The sequence below is a fragment of the Alnus glutinosa genome, chromosome 10 (genome assembly GCF_958979055.1).
Source record: "Alnus glutinosa chromosome 10, dhAlnGlut1.1, whole genome shotgun sequence".
In the NCBI taxonomy this organism is placed as follows: Eukaryota; Viridiplantae; Streptophyta; class Magnoliopsida; order Fagales; family Betulaceae; genus Alnus; species Alnus glutinosa.
In genome coordinates, this window is record NC_084895.1 from 823,132 (window position 1) to 844,398 (window position 21,267).

The 21,267-nt window shown below is 35.3% G+C and overlaps 1 protein-coding gene across 1 annotated transcript; it reads right to left on the reverse strand.

The window, feature by feature from the left end:
- Nucleotides 1–2,889: 2,889 nt before the first annotated feature.
- LOC133879907 (uncharacterized) lies at nucleotides 2,890–15,606 on the reverse strand. The gene is made up of 14 exons (XM_062318722.1): nucleotides 15,364–15,606; nucleotides 13,445–14,023; nucleotides 12,128–13,303; nucleotides 11,710–12,037; nucleotides 11,322–11,571; nucleotides 11,025–11,223; nucleotides 10,516–10,889; nucleotides 9,856–10,389; nucleotides 8,347–9,544; nucleotides 7,729–8,079; nucleotides 7,290–7,527; nucleotides 4,092–6,796; nucleotides 3,790–3,992; nucleotides 2,890–3,318 (listed from the first exon to the last, which is right to left on the reverse strand). Exons 1-14 carry the CDS (start codon nucleotides 15,481–15,483, stop codon nucleotides 3,072–3,074), a joined length of 8,502 nt encoding a protein of 2,833 aa, XP_062174706.1. The 5' UTR covers nucleotides 15,484–15,606; the 3' UTR covers nucleotides 2,890–3,071.
- Nucleotides 15,607–21,267: the final 5,661 nt, after the last annotated feature.

Here is a 21,267-nt window from a genome sequence, read left to right on the forward strand (position 1 = left end):
CGGTTTTAATTGGAGTTTGCTTGGCAGTATTATCTTAGACATTTAAGGTCTTCTTTATGGTTTTCATAACTGGAAAGCATGCTACATTCCAAAAGGATAAATGCAGCAACACATTTTTTGGCAAAGGATGGTGTCGATGAGGAGTCAAAACGTATATGGATGGATTGTATTCTTGATTGTATTGGACTAATTGTTTTATCAGAGATTCCTTCTCTGATTGTTTAGAGCTTTTGATGTTCTAGCTTCTTTTTTTGATATGAATGAAATCAGTACTATCTTTTTCAAAATTCTAAAATGCCTTTTTATTTTATTTATTTTTATGACTCTCTCCAATCTAGTATAAAATTTGGGAAGCATGCTGTTCACTCTCAATTTTTTTTTTTTTTTTTTAATTTTTTTTTTAATTTTTTTAAAAAGAAGAAGAAAAAGAATAGAAAAAAAAAATGAGGAGGGGTGGGCCAGTGTGGCTGGGGTTGGCCAGGCCACCCCTCCCCATTTTTTTTTTTAAAGTTTATTTATTTATTTTAATAAATTTATATTTTTTTTATTGAGATGGACAAGTGTCAATTTTTTACTGGGTCTGACATGTATGGTTAACAGATTATGTCAAACTGGTGGATGGAAAATCGACCTAAGGATTAAAACGTAATTATTGCTTTCCACATGAACTTTCCATGAACTTTTTGAACCATAAGGAGTGAAAATAATTATGGCATACCACAAGGACCAACGGTACAATTATCCCAATTTTAAAATTAAAAATTCAGCGTTTTTTTCTTCCTCTCTTTTTTCTTCTCCTCTCATCTTTCTTTGTAAAGTTTTGGTTGTATTGTCTCCACATTGTATGGGGTTTCGTTGCTTGATTCTTTTATCGAAGGTTTTGTAGATTTTCCTTAAATATTTTTTTATTTCTTTTATGTTCCGTTTGTTTGGATGTAAAATATTTTCCGTCGTAAAATATTTTTAATAGAATTATTTTTTCCTGAAAATATTTTTCGGTTTTTGGCTCGTACGTAAAAATCACCAACGGCGAAAAGGCACGAGTGTCGAGATTCTGTCATTCGCCAACAGGATTTCGGCTATTGTTGCCAGATTCCGGCAATGGAGGTCGAAATTTGGCAGCAATGGCTAGATTCTGACCACTTTCATCGGAATCTGACACAATACAACTGTATTCCGATGCAAATTTCTATATTTCGACACTGATCGGATTTCGGCTTGTTTTGCCGAAATCTGGGTTGCCAGAATCCAGCCAATATTGCCGAATTCAGGCAATCAAATACCAAAATTCGGGAACTTTTAGCGGTAGATTCGAACTACCAACAAACTTCAATATTCGGCGGTGCCGGATTTCCATAAACATACGTGTAAGAATGAAGAGTTTAAGTTCATAAAACGATTTACGGTTTTTAAAACCGTAAATCGTTTTTCAAAAATTAAAGAGACTTTTGTAGTCAAATTGAAAATGATTTTCGTTGATAATTATTTTTCAGTTGCACTAAACACTGAAAAATACAAAAAAATATTTTAGGCCCAAACAAACGGGGCATTAATTGATTTTTTACGTTTTGAATTCGGCCAAAGGAAAATAAAAGAAAAAAAAAATCTTTTAATTTTTGTATTGTTTGCATTAAGTTATTTTTTAGAGTTTACTTACTTTTGATTTGAGATTTGACTTTCAAAACCTTGATATACCTAAGCCGTCTTGGAATTATGAAGTCAACTTTACTAAATTTAGTAGCTTATAAATGTAGTAAGAATGCTCTATGAAGTTCATATTTACTTAGTTGAAACTAGGCTTGACAATTTTGACACGATCCGCGAATCCGACACGAACACGACACGGATATATAGGGTTTGAGTTTAGGTTATAACTCGTTTATGACCTGTTAATGACTTGTTTATGACCTGCCAATCTGTTTATGACACGTTTATGACCTATCAACCCGTTTATGACATATTTATGACGCGTTAATGACACATTTTTTTTTTTTATCAAATTTACTAAACGGGTTGACACGCCAACCCGATGGGTTGACACAGCAACCCAAATTGCCAAGCCTAGTTGAGACCCTTTTATGCTGCTGATTAGGCATGAAGTTTACTTAGTTGAGGGATTAGAATTTCCTTTCAATGCCTCAAACAAAGAACGCCTAATGATGTGTTTGGATTCAGAATAGAATCTTTATTCTATTTGGGTTTTTTCTAAAACCTGCCAACCCGCAAAAAAACTCGAATTTCAACCAAATTTTGTCTCAATTCAAGATTGACATTCTGACGAGTCTGATTTGATGACCGGGAGCCACGAGCAGGACAAGTTGTTTCCAAAAACACATGGGTTCCACATTTAATTAATAAAATAATTAAAAATTAAATAATAATAATAAAAAAGCAAAGGGATGGCTATCGGTTTGGTAGCCACCCCTTTGCCACCAGGCTACCCCCAGACAATAGGGGTGGCCGCGCATCCTGGGGGTGGTAGCGCACCACCCCCATACCCCAAGATCCTTGGGGTGGTCGCGCGCCACCCCCAGGGGTGGCCAGGGGTGGCTCGAAGGCCACCCTTAAGATTTGGAGGTGGCTACGCGACAACCTCTGACTCTTGGGAGTGGCCGCGTGCAACCCCTGGCCATCTCTGGGGGTGGTGCGCGGCCACCCCTTTGCTTTTTTTTTTTTTTTTTTTTTTTTTTTAAAAAAATTATTTATTTATTTATTTTTTAATTAAACAATCAATATATAATAAATCATTATTACACACAACTTTTCACAATATCAATCATTATACACAACTTTTTAAACCTCAAATAATTTTCTACCATTAAAAAATAATATTTTTCAATCTAGAAAATTCAATATCGAAACACATTTTTTTGCCCGAAATTCGCAAAAAGAATAAAAATTCAATTTTGATTTCAAAAATCAACGCTCAAACACATCATAAACCACATCATATTTACTGCACAAAAGGATGGGTCAATCTCCTTCGACTATGTTCTAAAATACAATATAGTATGAGAATTAATTATTTAAACTCTAATAGTTTTTTTTGAGAGGTGTTAGGGTTCCTAGAACTACCCTAAAATTAGGAAGCCTAGGAATTCTCGAATTCTCCTACCAAAACTATCTTTTTTGTTATGGAGGCCCGTAACGTCAGACTGGTCAACAGATGTACTGCTAGTTTTTGATGTCTCTACCAGAATGTTTGTGCCGTGTTGCGAGAATCGCTGACTCAAGATAGGTTCCACCTTTGGCCTTCTGAACAGCAATCTCTTGGAAAGGTCTCCAATTGTTGACATATTCCCCTGAAGCTCTAGTTCCCTGAGAAGGTGAAAAAGCAAGTCAGCAAAATAAAGAACAGAGACTAGACTCAATTAGTCTCATCCAGATTCTGTGTTTTCTATTTCACTTACTAAATAGTAAGAAATGCATTCATTTCTTTTGCATTGACTCAGATTTATGATATATGAAACTATCAACGAAAAACAAGGGATCTAAAGAAGAACAGAGGCTAGACTCTATTAGTAACAAGTACATTCTTTGTGTGTAAAAAGTCTAGAGATTTTCTATTTTTGAGGAATTAAATAAAGACATTTTAAGATACTGTCATAAGAGAAAACAAAAAAACCCTTGGGAAATAGCCTAAGAAGGCAAAGCATATCAACCTCCATTATACTTACCTCACACCCAATGGCCATGCCCCCCCCCCCAATTTCCTAAAAAAAAAAAAAAATTGCTAAAAAATTAAAAAATACAAGGTAAAAATAAAAATTTAGCTTATTTGGCTCCTACCAAAATTTTTTTTCTGACCATTGGTCCTTGCCTATAAGAACTTTTGGCTTCGTCATTGCACCCAATGCAACAGAAAGTAGCTTCAGTTCATCAAGCATGCATGCTACTTCCAGCAATAGGTTTTCATCACCATGGTAAATAGTGTTCTGAAGGCCTTCGTTCAGAACAGTACTTACAAGGTGAATACTTTTGTCCACATCTACCTGATATTTACACAGGAAAAGAGGAAAATTCAGTAATGGATCTCATGGGCATATGCTTTTCGCACAAGTTGAAAATAATGTGAAGCAATTTTGCATTACCTTGATTACTTGAGCATTGGGCAAAAAGCTCTTTTGATATCCACCATTCTCCAATGACTTCAATGCTTCAAACATTTCCCAAAAGCAACTATAATCCATTGGCAGCTTGCTTCCATTTATGTTGTTCAAAACAAAGTTTGAAGGTGCAAGTTTACAACCCACCTGATCATAACTGCCCGAAGAAAGCACTTCACTGCAAGAATGAGTTGTTTCCACTTCAATAATTTCAGTTTGAGCTGGCAAGGCTTTGGCTGTCTTTGGAAACAAGACTCTTAAAATGTCCTCCCTGCAATGTTTTACCGTCATGTCCACAAAAATGACATCTGGACATTGAAATTGTGAACAATTTTTTCCCAAACTCACAATTACAAGAGGATTGTTAATTTTTTTAAATGCTTCAGCAATCACATTTACATTGTGGAAACGTTTCAATCTTCTCCGAAGGACATCATGAAAGTCCCATGGAAGTTGCACAGCAATATAGCTCCTTTGAATCAAATCAGAAAGTAAATCTGAAAACTTCCCACAGTTCAGGTGAACCAAACATATTATGGTAACCAATCTCAACACCAGCAATGGATAGTAGTCTTTCGCATTTATGCCAGACATTTCAATCCATTTCATTGTATCCTCCTTATTGTCAATAAGTGGCATAACAACTTCATTGATAAACAATTCAAGCAATGGTTGCAGTTCACCCACTGAAGTGGAATCTGGGCTGGTGGTATCTCCTTCTTGGTAGATAAACCATTCAACAAAAGAAGACTTTGAAGTGATAAAGTAACCCTGGGAGTATGACGCCAAAATCAGTAGGCGATCAACAAGATACAAAAAACAACCAGGTGACATATAGTCCTCTTCATTCATCCAGTCTGCCCATCTATTGTCAGGTACGGTACCAGGGGACATATAGTCCTCTTCATTCATCCAGTCTGCCCTGTAAGTATTTACCAAAGCTTCATTGAGCGTCAGCTGAAGGGATAACACTCTTGGAGATTCACATCTATTGTCAGGTACGGTAGCATGTAGAAATTTTGATCCCATATTCACAAAGAGAGTTTGAATGAAGGTCTTCCAGGGTGAATTCTCGTGAATCCCACCAAACCTATCCAAAATCTCCTTACATAAATCATTGTCAAGCTTACCCAATCCAAGAATTACCATTACAACTCTTCCAATTTTTCCGTAAGTCAGTCTACCCTTTGAGCCGATGTTTTTACGTATGACTTGTTTTAGTAAATTCTTCATAACCTCAGTTCCTCTCAAAGAAAACATGTTCTCTGCCAATGATTTTTGCCAGTCCAAAGGAAATATGTAGCCAAAGATATTAGTGGAAAGTTCGACATATTGCCACAATGCCTTATTATCATGGAACTTGAGGTCCAGATATTGGGATTCCAAAAGAGACTTTGCAACCTCATAGATATGAGTAAGAGATATGCTTTGGCAGAACATGGAGAGAGAATTCTTTAATGACAAATCATAAAGGGCTTTGACACTGTCCAAAACCTTCATACCAACAGATAGTAATTCTGAACACCAATAACTTTGAGCAGTTGAAACAAACTGGTGAAAATTGATAGAAACCACCTTCCTGTTCCGATGAAGGAATCTATTATCCAATTGTCTCACCCAATCAGCATCAGAGTTGAGCAAAAGATAGATGGCATTATCATTATGAAACTGCTTCCGCACTCCAAAGTAATTCAAGCAGAAATCTCCATATTCATCAACATCTTGGGTTTCAGCACATCTGAGGTATTTAATAATGTTCACAATCTTATCTTTCCAAAGATTCCAAAAGAAAACCAGTGTTTCTAAAGAAATCTGATTTGTAGCGATCTTCTGTTCCGAATGCTTTATCATATCGAAAACAAAATTATCTTCCCATACATACTTTGAGGAGTCTGAATGAAGATGAGCATCTAGAATTTTTCGAGCACATATTATTTCACCTCCAACACTCTTATGTCTCTGAGCTGCATTCAAATAATTTTTTATCATGGACAAGTTACTCTGCTCATTTGATAAAATATCAGCCTCAGTACAAACAAACGCAAAAACGTTTTCAGACCCATTCTTTGCAAATGTCCTGGCTTTTGCTAAAAGCTTCTGCTTCTGTGTAAACTGCTTTAACGGCCAGCCTTTGCTTCCAGGTTCCCAAAGTGAGTTGGACAGAACATAGAAAAGAATTAACAAGGATGCTTCTGTGAAATTCCCAGCCTTCCCTAGGAGATCAGCTTCATGTAGAATCTCCCCTCTCTGCCTCGCTATGTTTGCAGCCTCCAAGAAGTTTCCTGATTCTTCTTCCAACAACAGAAGCTCATCAAGACAACCACGAGACTTCAAGAACTTGCGCATCAAATCTATGGATTGAAAAGCTTTAACAAATTTCATCATGGATCTGCTATCCTTAAGCTTATAATGATGAAGAGCACAACTCTCTAGAAACTCTTGTTCAATTTTGTCTATTTCTTTTCCCATTCTAACCACACCCGAATTTGTAGTTGCATGTTGTTTCCAATCCTGAATGTACTGAAAACCCACGTCAAATAATTTTCCTTTGGTGCAAACTTTCAAACAGTGTGAGAAAAAATATCCCCTAGCATACACATTAGCTGCAAGTTCATAGCATCCGGCTAGAGTAAAGCATTCCCCAGCTCTTTCCAGCTCACGCTTGCCACATTTTTCCAAATAAAGCCTCCCTGAAACAAGAAGTTCAAATTTTCGAAGTCAAAATCTACCAATACTGACTCAGACTTTGACACTTACAAACTAGAGCATAAAAAAGTTTGCTATAAATAAAAAATAGTGTTCATGGTATTTTTTGGCCCTCATCAAGGGACCAATTCAGAGATCAATTAAAAAATTTCCTAACATCACATCGCAAATTTTCAGATACAGAGATTCTAAGTAAACAGTACAGGACTGCAGAACTACACATTATAAAGTGGAAGAAAAAAACAAAGCAATAGGACAATAGACACTGTTTAAGAAAAGGTGAGATGAAAAATTCAATTTTGTGCAACGCAACTCAACTTTTGTACTTAAGACAAGGGGCAATTGCATAGTGTTAATTTTAAGGATGACTATAAGAAGGTTTAACTTTCAATTGAGAGACAGATTGAATTTTAAGGAAGATGTTTATGTTCCATAAAAATAATATAGTTGACCAACGTCAGAGAATCAAATGCGCACCAGCTCTTTCATACTCCCCCAAATCAGAGAAACATTGGGCAGCAGAATCAGCCATGCCTATGGCTTCAAATATTTCTGCAGCTTCCCTAAGGATCTCATTTGCCGCTTTAGGATTTGAATGGCGCATGCGGTCAGCAGTAGCTCTGAGGGCAGAAGCCTTGGACCTTCTTTCCCAATAAGTATCTCCAGCTTTCTCAAAGCACATTGTTGCCATTTCATAGTTACACTCTTGATACAACTGCAAGAAAAAAGACATAAGAGTTAGACATCACCATTATAGTTTTAGACAGCTAATTGTTTTGAAACAATTGTAAGTCTATGATACAAATAAAAATGAACGATCTTATTCCTTCACCATGATTTGTTTCATTCACAACTGGAGCAAGATATGTTTCAATAATAGAGAGTCAAAATCAATGGCATAATAAATAGTACTTACATTGATTCCCCGCAACCTCCACTCCTCTGGGCTGCTGGCAACTTGCATTTCCTGAGCAAGTGAGTCATCTAGCTGTTTGACTTGGACAAGACACTTTTTCTTCCAATAGTCAAACATAGGTCTGCAGAATTCCTCTACATTCTCACAGATCCACAACCTCTGCCTCGTACGAGTGACAGCCACATAAAGTTGCTTCAGTTCTGAGCACAAGACATTGTGTTTAGCCTCATTGAAACTTGGGAAAGGGAGAGAAGTTGAGTTGAGTAAATCTTGTTCCTCCATATATTTATATATCACCCTCCAATGATTTTTCAGAGGTGATGAGCCAAAAAAGTTGTACAACAATACATCCTACATGAAGAGCAATATAGGAGTCACAAATGGGTTGAAAAATAAGACAATAAACTATGGAAAAAAGATATACATTTTGTACAAATAAAGTGATAATTGTTGACATCTAAATAAATTTTGAGAAATAAACCTTTTCATTTTCTACAAATAAAGTGATAACTGTATTCATAAAAATATTAGCAAACAAATAGGCAAAAGAAAACTCTTCATGATAATTATCTCCATATAAACCAGAAAATTGAATAAATAATTATGCATTATAACCACCTGAAACTCAAGGCCCTTGCACTCCACAATAGTTAGAACAAGAGCTTGCTTCCCAACATAATTGGTAATTTCCTTCTGAACATGATCATCTCTTACCAATATTACCTGCTCTGCACCAAAGCCAACAAAACTCCTTTCAGCTTTTCCACTATTTCCAAAAATAGTACTGATTGTGTTTTGATTTTTCCCTGACTCAAGCAATATTGGAGCTTCACCATTTATAAGACTAGTCTCAGGCTGCAAAACATCAATAGATTGAGGAAAGAAATGATAAAGAAGTTCAATAATACTCTGTGAAAGTTTAAGAACCCCATCGTGAGTACGGAAATTTTGGCTCAAATGGAAAATATCTGAGATTATTCTTTTCTCTTTTCTTTTATCATGTCGACAGCTTTTAGATTCCGGTAGAAACTTCAGGTAGAACAGAGATCGTATATCCTCGAATCTAAAATCGATTCCCCTCGCAATTGTTTGAGCTGTGTCACCAGAGAAAACAAAACCTTCTTCTACATTCTTACAGATATATTTGAATAGTGCAATTTGGCTCAATGTGAGATCCTGCACCTCATCCACATATACAAAATCAATGTCATCACCCTTGTATCTTTCAACTCTTAATCGACAATGAAGATCAATTACAAGATCAGCCATATCAAAGTCACCATTTTTAACCTTCATTTTTTCATAATTTTGAAAGATTTCATATATTCTCTCTCTCTTCCGTCTACATAAACTGGACATTCGGCTCTTTGATAGTGAAAAATAGTCTTTATCACTAAGTTTACCATCACTTGCCTCTAGAGCTTGTCGGCCACCTTTTATATGAGAAATAATCTCTGTAAAAACTCTTGAAGAATCCAGATTCTTAGTCAGTTGGGTATTGAAATGGGGCCAGTATGATGAACTAAACCTTTCATAATTAACTTCTTTCTTCCTTATAAATGTCTGTAAGGAAACTGATCCACCACGAGCCTTGCCAAGAGAATGTTTCATTATTTCGTGGAATCTTTCAAAGTATGAATTACCCACACTTCCATCAAGCATTATCATAAAATCATGAAATGTAATGACAAGAGGGAATGCCTTGGGTGGAACATCAACAAAAGTATCTGGGACATCCTTGAATTGAGCTGCTTCATCAAAATCATCAAAATCAATTGAACTGCTTCCTTTTGAAAATTTACCACCACAGGCAAAGCTGCATGTAAAAAAAAAAAGAAGTTAAAAAAGGTTTATCATTAGATATTAAACAAGTTTTATGCAACAAAACGTGGATATTAAAAGCCAAAACCTAAATATTCGGTAGAGATGGATTTGCCAGCTAGATTCTTACCAACAGAAGAAAGACATTTTACTTCATGCATATGTGCTACCCTAAGCTCTTATCCCCATATCACAGATTTGAAAGCTAAACATATGTAGAAACATTCCCATGTAAATAAATGATAGGAAAAGAATAATCTACACTCCAGATATCTCATGTGCTACTTTAAGCTCTAATCTACATACCTTTTCAAATGAGAAACGTGTTGTTTGACAGCATAACACAGTTTATGACTGACTGTTACGAAAAGCTGGCGCAATATTATACCCTCTTTTTCTGCAATAGTCTCCTCGGCTTCCTTTTCCTGACTATGCATACGTTTATCGCTCTTGAAACCATATAATAAGTCTTTTGCTATATGGTGCTGTTTTTCTTTTTTAAATAACTTCATAGTCAAAACAGTTGTTTTCCCAGTACCTGACCGGCCAAGTATAAAGGTACTTCTAGGAAAACGGATTATCTCCGACTCTTGTTCACTTACTTCAAATGGAAGATCCAATTCAACAGCATCATGATTAGAAAGCAAGTGGCCAACTACACCTGATGATAAGGAGTAGAATTTCATCAGCATCAGACTCTCACTAACTTGTACATTCTCAACATAACTTCTTCCATCAGAAGCAGAACAACTTAAATCAATCTCATTTTCACTGCTATCAAGATTCTTAATCCTGACAATATCAGAAGAACATGGCCAACTCTTCGGAACTTCCAAATTCCTATGCAAAAAATAATGTAAAAAAAAGTTAAAGCCAATTAGAACGTCAAACATAAAGAGGAGTTGCATCATTCAAGTTTTAAAATTTAACATGCGAATCTAATAGAATGCAAAAGAACATACATACCCCTCCAGACATTTCTCTTTGCAGTGATTAATAAAGTCATCTGTATACTTTCCAAACAAACTATCAAGACGTTTGATTAATTTTGGAATATCCTCTACAGGTAATATATCCCAGATCTTCAAGACTTGATAGTACCTAAATGCCTTCTCCACATCACTCCATTCTTTTTCTATGTCATTTGCACAAATGACATAAAGTTTTTCAACCTTAAATTGCTTTAAAATCTGTGAAGAATCTCCACAAATGGGATCTACACACTTTTTCTTGCGTCTCCAGCCGTTGGAAAGTTTGACTAGAAGGTTTATAACTGATTTCTTTGTTTGTACAGACTTCAGTTTTTGAAATGATTTGCAAAAGTTATCACTGAAAATAACCTGTTGATATTGAGTACAAAAGATTTAATAAGAAAGACTGCATAACCAATTTAAGTAAGAATATTAAAATTGGCACTAATGGAAGTTACAAATATATATTTTTAATGAATAGTATAACTACTCAACGCCAAGTACCTTCCACACACTAATCCCATTGAGCAAATCGTCAAATTGTTCCAACTTTTTCTTCACATCCAAGATTGATTTGTTCAAATCCTGATCTTCATTAGCATTAAAGAAACACTGACGATTCTTAGCATCAAGGACTAAATCTTCCCAAACAGATTTTCTATTACAAAGGGTTCTTTCATTTCCTAAAATCCATAGACAGTGCCTGAAAGGCAATATTTCATGGGCCAATTATTATTCAACGCATAACAATTAAATGGAAGCAAAAGTAAACTTATCAAGAGAGTTTAGCATAAGTATTACCTAGCCCTTGTAAGAGCAGCATTAGTTCTCTGACGATTTGATATGAACCCAATTGATCCATTACATCTTACCGTTGATATTATTATTATGTCCTCTTCCCCACCCTGGAACCCATCAACTGATTTAACCTTCACTGCAAACCCATCAAGGTTATCATACTTCCGTCCAAGTTTCTCTCGAATTGCAACTACTTGGGCAGCGTAAGGAGATATAACACCAACGCTGAGTTTCTGTTCTGAACCATCCCAAGCTGTATTCAGAGCAAAAGACAAAAGAGAGGGAAAAGAAGAAGTTAATTAAAGGTTTAAGCACTAGTTTCTCTATAACAAGAACAACCTTTTAAATTCAGACAAAAGAGGGAAAGAATATGATACTTAAATTGTATAACCTTTGTATAATTTCAGCAGTATTTTCTTAACAACAGCAACCTCAACCATGTTTCTCCAACTACGCCCAACATCATCCTTCTCTTCTCTTCCACCTGCTATATTTATAAAAGAATAGGGACCAAACATTGGCCAGGAAAGATAGTGCTTTTCGTGGCTTTTTCTTTTAACATTTGGAGAATCTAAGATCTGTTTGTGATAAAAATTCAAATTTGGGAAGAGGCTTATGGATGGATGCATTCGGTACTGTATATTGAGAAGATGTTTTGAGTGACCCAATGAGCTCAATCTCTCAAATAAACTTCTCCCAAAGTCAGCTTCACCAGAAATCTGTGAAAAGAAACATAATAGATTTTGAAAAAACATTAAAAGCAAAAAAGAAAAAGAAAAAAAAGGAGTAACCAAATAGCATTTACATACATTGCTTTTAACCATTGCTGGTAATTGGCACTCATCGCCAAAAAGAATAGCATGCCTTAAACCCCGAAGTTGCAACGGTATGGCTGACTCGCACTCCTTTAATTGTGCAGCTTCATCAATAACCATAATGCTCAGGGGTTGTTTCATTGGCACCGAGTGCAGCTTAGAAGAACTTGAAGCAGTGCAAAAAAGCAAGGAAGCTTTTTGAAGACAATATTCCTCTATTGACCGTTTGCTCATAACGCTCAGACGGTCAAGCAAATTAAACGAACCATTAAAAGTCCTTAAAACAGACAGGCATTCTCTTCTCCTTTCATACAACAAGAATGGCATATCCGTAGATGACAGAAATATATCTGCAGGTAATTTTGAATGAGAAAAAAGCTCCTCCAGTGCTTCAGATTCCACATTATCTTGATTCAGCAAGGTTTCAAAAGACTCAAGCAGGCCGATCAGAGAGACCATGTTTTGGAAATTTTGTTCCAGAACAGTTTTTTTCGGTAAATGTGTACAAAAGACGAGAATACAATTTTTGAGTGATGATGAAGTAGAAACAAATCTTTTCCTCAGAAAATCAAGAAATGAGTCGATTTCATTTTCATTGTTGTGTTCTTTCTCTTTGAGTGATTCATTCTCCAAGAAGATATTATACTGAGAAACACAATCTTCAAGAAGATCAATCATTGAAGCAAAACGATGCCTCCAACCAGTGAGAGGTCCTAAGCACTCTGTAAGCCTTTTGATCCTATAATCCAAATGTATCTCTTCAATGTCTGAACCAAGTTGGAGCCACTCCTTATTCCCAAATAAGAGAATATCTCCCAGTGGGAAAAACAAAGCACCAATCCCATTGTCTCTTTCAAAGGATTCTTTCACCAGCTTTAGTGTGCGAGAAGCCACTTCTCTGATTGCAGCATTCGTTGGGGCACAAGTAAGAGTCCTACATCCCATTCTTAAAAGGGTAAAGAGCAATGTACTGATGGTTTTTGTTTTCCCAGTACCCGGAGGACCCCATATAAGTTCTACAGCTGACTTGTGGTTGCGACGTATCTTATGGAGACATGCCAGAATTGCCTTGGTTTGGGGTTCATTCAGTTCAGAAGTAACACTGGTCCCAAATTTCTCATCCCAATTCCCACCTCTATGAGCACAACAGAGACCACCATCTTCCTCAATCTGTTGTACAACATGAGAAAAAGAAAATACTCAGATTGAAGTATTTGATTGTAATCAGATTCGATGGCATATACACCTGCATGAAATGAATTATATTAAACCGAAATGAAATGCTACACTTTTTTGTATTAAATTACTTACGAAAGAATTAGTGTTCAAAACGTTTTTGATAATCTCCAGATTCCCAGACATGTGCAAGGAATTCCATATTCTCTTGTTAGTGGTTGTATTTATCAAGAAAATCAGAAACAATGATTTCTGGATCCCAATGTCTTCCAACGCCTTGACTGTAAAACTAGTATTCTCGTTTTCTTCATCCTCTTCCTCGTTTTCTTCATCGTTTTCTTCATCCTCTTCCTCGTTTTCTTCATCCTCTGGGATTTTAGTGACCGTTACAAAAGCCCATTGCCTTCCTGTTCTTTGTAAATCAGAAACATCCTCGGGTATAGCATTTGCTAAAACTAATATATCTCCAGGCAACGTTTTGTAGGGCTCCTTGCCAAGAACACTGAATCTGTTTCTCCAGGAATCAACCTTAACATCATACAAATTCTTCCCATATGACTTAGATTCATCAAATGCGATTACTTCAGCAAAAGGAGCATTTGATATAATCTCCATACTTGAATGCAGTTCTGCCCGAGTTTCCTCCAGTAAGGGGTAAACGTATGACCCAAAATACTGATGAACAGATTCAAACTCCAGTGGAATATTTTCTACCTATAAAGAATCAAACAATAAGCTAAAATGCATGAATTAATCCACATAAACATGCAACTACGAGAAGATAAAAGGCGTGAATTAATCCACAGAAGCATGCAACAGCTTGTATTTGTTGTTCAGAACAGTAGTAAGTGAAATCGCCTACAACTAAAATTCCTCCTACCAACATATCACTCAATTAACGTAAGAAAAAAAAAAAAGAAGTTAAAACAAATAGATCTCTTTTTGATGATGGGAAAACAAATAGATATTTTCATTAACCATTTAGTATAATTCAAAATCATGGGAGCTTTCTCTATAGATAAGTGTTTGAGCAGCAGCCCGAGACCTATTTGAGCAGGTATAATTCGGACAAGTGATTGTTAGAATGTCCCTATCTAGCCCACCTGTCCGGACATGTTCGAACAACCACTTAATATCAAAATTATGTCTTTTTGGATTAAGTATAGGTTATGTTTACATTGGTTTGGTTGGCTATGTTGAATTCTTTTGTAACACTTGGCAAAAAGACAAAAGTAATGTAAAATTAATATATTTTCAAAAGATTAGGGCATAAAAAAAAAATTAAAACAAGTTTAAAACACCCAAAATCGGCCCAAATTATTTTGAAATCATTTAAAATTGGCCCTTGTAGAGACCCAAGAAGGCCTAAATGCCTATTACCTATATGCAGATAGTGGATAATAACCACAATAACTATGCGGATGCGACTAGTAAAAACATGACACGGATGTGGATATCTAAAAGTGAGATACACATTTTGCGGATGCAATTGCGGATATTGCAATTTTTTTTTTAGCATCTCAATGTTTCATGGAGTATTAAATGCTATAAATTATTCAAAAATTTGTGATAAAATCTCATGATACAATATATAATAGATTGTAATAAACTAAAGGTAAAACTTTACTTGTAACCCATGATCTTTTATCACTTTTACAATTAAGTACTTAGACTTTAAAAAGTGTTCAAAATTCTCAAAATACTCATTTTTTTCTTAAAAAAAAAAATAGAAATTTTTTCAAAGATTCAGGCATGAATATTTTTACAAATTTCATTAAATTTTGACCAACACCTAAATCCTTGCAATTTTTTTCTTTTTTTTTTTTTCCTAAAAAAATAAGGGTATTTTAAGAATTTTGATAGGGTTTAATGAAAAATTCTAACGGAGAGTTGAAATTAAAAAAAAAAAAATTGAAAGTTGGATACCTTAAATTGATATTTTTTAAAGTTTAAGTACTTAATTACAAAAGTGGTGAAACATCAAGAGTTATAAGAGAAATTTTTCCTAAACTAAACCAAAAGAGGGAGAGACTGTTGGATTAAAGCAATCAAACCTGGTTCTTGTAAAGATTTTCATCGTAAATGTCTTCAAGGGACCAAGAAAGCAGAGTGTCAAGGAAACCATGATCATTAAAAGCTGCTCTCTTTGTCTTTGAACTTTCACCCTCCATCATTTCCACTCTTCCAATATCTTTTCGCACAATCTTCTCCTTCTTATCTAAAGCCAATATCAGTGATCGATGATAAGAAAATAAAAGAAAAGAAAAGAAAACCCAATTCACTTGGAAACTTTAGAAGTTTAGAACGTGGACAGGCCATGGGTGTATATTTAGGAGAGAGGAATGGGATTTCATAGGTAGAAAGGAATGGGAACTGTAGTACATGCATTACTACTTTTCAAAAGTAAAAGATATGCATTTGTGCTGTGTCCTTTTCTATCCTCGTACTAAAATATAGTATTTTGTTCTTAGAATTTTCCCTACTCTTTGAAGGCGGGAAAAGAAAAAGAAAAAAAAAACACATGCCACTATCATAGCATCATCCGCTAAGGCTCCGTTTGTAAAATCGTTGGCTTGATAAATAGGCAACAATAACGTACATATCACAAATTCAAAGTTACTTTATGAGATTCGAATTCGAAAATCAACAGAAAAAGAGGAACCAACCAAACGACAAGTTTAGCAGAATATATAATTCTAGTCATATTTACGGTGCCAAAAAAAAAAAAAAAGAGGTGGAAATTCCCCATCCTCTCTAGCAGACTCTTTTAATTAGAGAATCCTGAATCACATTCGCTCAACAAATGTCGTCTTCATTTATGTTATTTTTATTTTTTTAAAAAAATAAAATTATATGCCCATCTTTTCAAAGTAATTACAATTACACTTTTTATTTTACTTATTTAATTTAAATATATTTTTTCAATGATTTTTTTTTATCAAGATGAGAGACAATGATAGTCTTAGTATAGTGACCGCACACAATTCATGGAGAAGAGGATCTGCGAGAGAAAAATGAGGTTAAAGGGTTCACCAGAGAAAAGGCCCTCCTATATTCATTTATAGGTCGTCTCCCCGCCCTACTTCTCATGGTTTTAGGAATTCTCATCAGTAATATATTATTAATGTGGCGATTCATTCCTCAAGTTCGTTATGAGAGTGCATGGCATGATCAGACTATTTACTAAGTTGGCGAAGTGGGAGAATCGGGTGTTGGGCATTGTACCTTGACGAGAGTGCACTCGAATCCTTGTTGGTTGTCTGGACCACATGCCATTGAACATTCCAGTTCCTTTAGTTATGGACCATCGGCCTTTTTAGGCCCATTCAGTAATGGGCCGTTGGGCCTTCTGGCAACTTTGGTGGGTGACTTATCAAAAACCCATCGGTAAGTAGGCTCTCCAATAGTCACAAATTTCCTTGAACGATGTGGCCTGATAGTCGTTCATGAAAAATTCGATTATAGGTTCGTCTATAAGTAAGCCCTCCAATAATGTCCTAATTTCCTTGAACTGAGAATTTTTATTGTACCAACGATAAGTAGGCCCTTCATATAGAATAATTTATTATTATTATTATTATTATTATTATTATTTTTTAATACTTGGTGAGTGTACAATACTCATCAAATTTAATGAGCGTTCTAGTATCTCACCAATTTTTTTGTTAAAGTAGCTAGTTGAGTGCATGTAATTTTTCATCCAAATTTGTATCCTGGGTAGACAAAATAACATTTGGCTAGCCAAGTGTAAATGCTCTTAGAGCACTCATAATGAGCTCTTCAAACAAAAGTTAAAATCGAGGAGAAAAACCTACATTTTCTAATTTGGAGAGCCACTTCTAAAAGGAACCAAGCATCAAACTCTCTACATCTTGCTCTACTTTAGTTAAATATTATTATTTAATTATTTCTTTGTTCCTGGTAGATGAGAGACAGAAGGGAAATGAATATATAAGCTTAAAAAATTAAATAGCCCTCACTTTTTGGCTCTTGATATTTAGAGAGCTTGTTTGGCAAAAGTTAAATTTGAGATAGAGTTGACAATGCCAATCATAATTTTGCAGAGAATGTCAAGAAGCATTCAAACAAAAGAAGCTTGCCCACCTGTCATCACTGCGGCATCACCGGTCACATCCGATCCAAATGTTCACAGCTTCAGGCTCAGAAGTCGAAGGCTCAAAGGGAGCTTCCAGCAAAGAGCTACATTAGGCATTCTACCTCCGACAGCACATCAGGCTCCACGGCATCAGCAACAGTTTGTTCCTGCCAATCAAAGTGGCAAACCAAAGAAGAACAAATCAAGGCGCTACAAGAGAAAGCCGCAAAAGCCCATTAGCTACCATGACTATGAATGGTTTCTGAGTCTGATACAAGGTATGCTAAGGAGTATGGCCAACATGGACATGACCCGCAAACCATCTTCACGGGTTAAACAGGTATGGGTCAAGAAGGATGAGACTATTCACCCCTTGAAGGGGAGTGGACTCACCTAGTAGGGGAGGTCTCCCATGCCTAGGATTTTGGTTCCTAAATTCTAGAGCATGTCAGGCATGTTTGCATTGCATTGTTTTTCATGTCATATATAATGTCCAAGAAAATATTTAATGAGTTTATTAGGATTAATTAAAATAAGTCTATTAAGTGTGGTAAAATAAAATAAAGTGTTTTATTTTATTTTATAGACTTGTAAATGGTAGTCATGAAAAGAAAATATAAGTGGCATTTGTAAATCTAAAGAAAGTAAGAAAAAAAAAGGAAGAAATACAATATATATATATATATATATAGTGAGGCGCACTGTGCGCCTCACTTGAAGAAGGAAAAAGGATAATGAAGGGCCGTACGGCCCTTCAGTTCAGAGGCAGCACGGCTGCCTCTTTTTTTTTAAAAAAAAAATAAAAAAAATAAAAAAATAAAAAAATAATTAAAGTGTGGGGCTTGCGCCCCACACCTGCGCCCCAAAACGAGGTGCAGCAATTAGTGAGGCGCGCCTCACTCAGTGAGGCGCACCTCACTTAAAAGAAAAACAAAAAGAAAGAGGCAGTGAGTGCCTCTTTCTTTTCTAGCAGAAAGCAGAAAGCGCAACGTGAAAGAAGAAACAGAAAAGGGGGGAGGTTTCTTAGTGAAAAATTGTGATCTAGGAAGATCTAAGGGTCCAATATCAAATCTGATTTTGGAAACGTGATCTACGCGTGTGGATCTACGTTTTGACTGATTATTTTGAGGTAAAACACTAAACTCATATTTTTGAGATTTTTAATTAAATCTTGTAAATGTGAGTTTAATTGAATGTTCTCTTTAGGTGTTGGCTATTTTGAATTTTCTGGAGGCTACCCAAGCCTTGGGTATTAGTTGGTGAACTTTGGGTAAGTCTTTCTAAAACCCTAACTTTTGGAGTTATGTATATAAATTGCGATTTTGTGTCTAATCCTAAGTAAACCTTATGGGTTAATGTTATTTGTGTTAAAATAGCATTGTTATGTTATGGTTTAGTAAAAATAAAATGGTGGTTAGCATTTAGTATGATTAGATTAGTGAATATTAATTTGGGATTTTTTTTTTAGGTGCTTAAACCCTAGATTTTTAATTTGTGAATTAATTGAATTTAGAGTGTTGATTAATCCCAAAATTATCTATGGATTTCATGAAAATAAGTGTTTTATGGGGTTAGGTTTTAATGTTAATAATTTGTATAATCGGAGATTTTAATTGTAAACCTAATAATAATTCTATGTATAGGCTTAGTTAATTAATGGGTAATAAAGTAAACCTTAAAATTTTATGGGTAACTTAGTGATGTAGCCTTTGAGCGATTCAAGGTGCTACTTAGCGTGGTTATTGGTTAAGAAACTGAATGGTGTGTTGTATTGTGTTTTAGTGGCACTTTGTGGGTCGAATCTTGAGTTGTTGGAATTTGGGAGTATAAGCAGCTCAAGGTGAGTATTCTACTCACTGAGAAGTATTATTTTCATATATGATGAATTGCAAAATATCTATTGTTTTACAAACTTGAACCAACTGTATGTTGATTATGAACTGTTTTGGATGATTTGAGTGCTTTTGAGTATATTGAAATTATGATGATTCTTTGAAGTATGAATATGATATGTGGAGTCACTCTATGTTATGGTTGAGAGTTTTGAAAACTATGATTGCAATGGAAAATGAATATGATTTTAGAGTGAGTTAAGTTATACAAATTGTTTAAGAAATGACATGTTAAATCGTCTACGTTTTTATAAAGAAAGCATGTGTTAAATGCATAATTCATGAAATGAAATGTATATTGTTTTAAAGCATGAGGCATATGCATATGAACGCTAAACGTGCATCGAAGTGAGGTTTACAACTCACGGGAAACTATGCTTGGGGTAACACCCATGATGCTTGGATTAATTTCCATGATGCTTGGGGTAAAACCCATAATGCTTGGGGTAACTCCCATGATGCTTGGATTAATTTCCATGATGCTTGGAATAATTTCCATGATGTGCATTGCATAATCATTTATAGCATGGTTTTGATGAGTGTGATGTTTTTATACTATGAGTAGTTTTGCTATAAGTATTGGTATGCATAAGAGTTTTAATGGAAAAGAGCTTATGTATATTTCTATCGGATAGTTGCATGATTTAAATGCCATTGATTTCTAACATAAGGGTTATGTAAACCTAAGCAAACAAACCATAAAATATTATCGTAGGTGAGGTCGTACGTAGTTGTTTCTACAACAAAACTTCTACATATAATCTTAGCTGCCTATCATGTTTAAATGTTTTCTATGAGTCAGTGTTTACTATATCAGCTATGGGGGATTTCAAACAAAAATTTATAAAATTGGTGGCTGTTATAGTGTACGCATTACTAAAAAGGAAAAGTTGGTTCTTTACGAAAACTCAGTGAATAGTATACCTCTGAGGTCTTAGTGTATTTATTTATGCTAAGACGGTGAACTCATTATTTCACCTATACGGATGTGGCTACCCCCACAACCGTATAAATGGAGCTTCTTTGGCTACAGGTACACCTGACTTGGAGGATGACCCCGTAGCTTTTTATTTGGGATACTACGCGACAGTTGTAGTGCTATGGACCGCGGGTTGTCCATACTTTTGGGTATTTTGTATATGGCTCGTGACAAATGCGTCACTTATTCTTTTGTGTAGCCATCCTTTTGTAATAGTTGTAATGATGTTAAGCCTTAAACAGTTAGACATGTGAATGACTCTTTTGTGTAAACAATATGTTTATATTTAGATATGCTTTTCCGCTGAGTTAATGATTGTATCATTATGTTTTCCGTTGCATAGATAGAACTCTGATTATCAGGTGCATGTTATGGGGCATGTGCCATATGTTGGCTGAGCGACATGTAGTCATGCCACTGTGAAGATCCGTTTGTATGTTTTTAAAAAAAAAAAAAAAAAAAAAAAACGGGTCGTCACATCATATCTTATTCACGCCTTGCATTCTGTTTGAGAAACTGTTTATTTTATCCCCCATATTTTCTCTTGTTGTCTTGAGAAATATCTGCAGATATTTTTTTGGGGATGACAGTTAAAGCACGTTGGGCGACTGCTTTTCTGTCTTGGTATTTCTAAACCTCTCTTCATGAGGACAGGTTTGGTTTTACCTTACATGCTAGGATTAGATGTCATTTCCTTTTCATAAGCATGTCTTTGTTGTTTTTTAGTTTTTTTTTTTTTCTCTTTTTCTTTTTATAGCTTTTCAAATATTGCTTGTGTTTTTGCCTGATATCTTAGTTCATTGTGCATTGATTAAATATGCTAATATATGATTGAGAGTTTATGCATGATATCTGCTATGTTTTCCTGTTGCATCTTAATAATAGATAGTTACTTTCCTCATGCGATGAAAATGTGCATTATCCAAGGCTCCTCAAAGGTACATCATTTTCCTCTCTGACTTCTTGCTTCTAGAAATTCTCATAAGAGAGA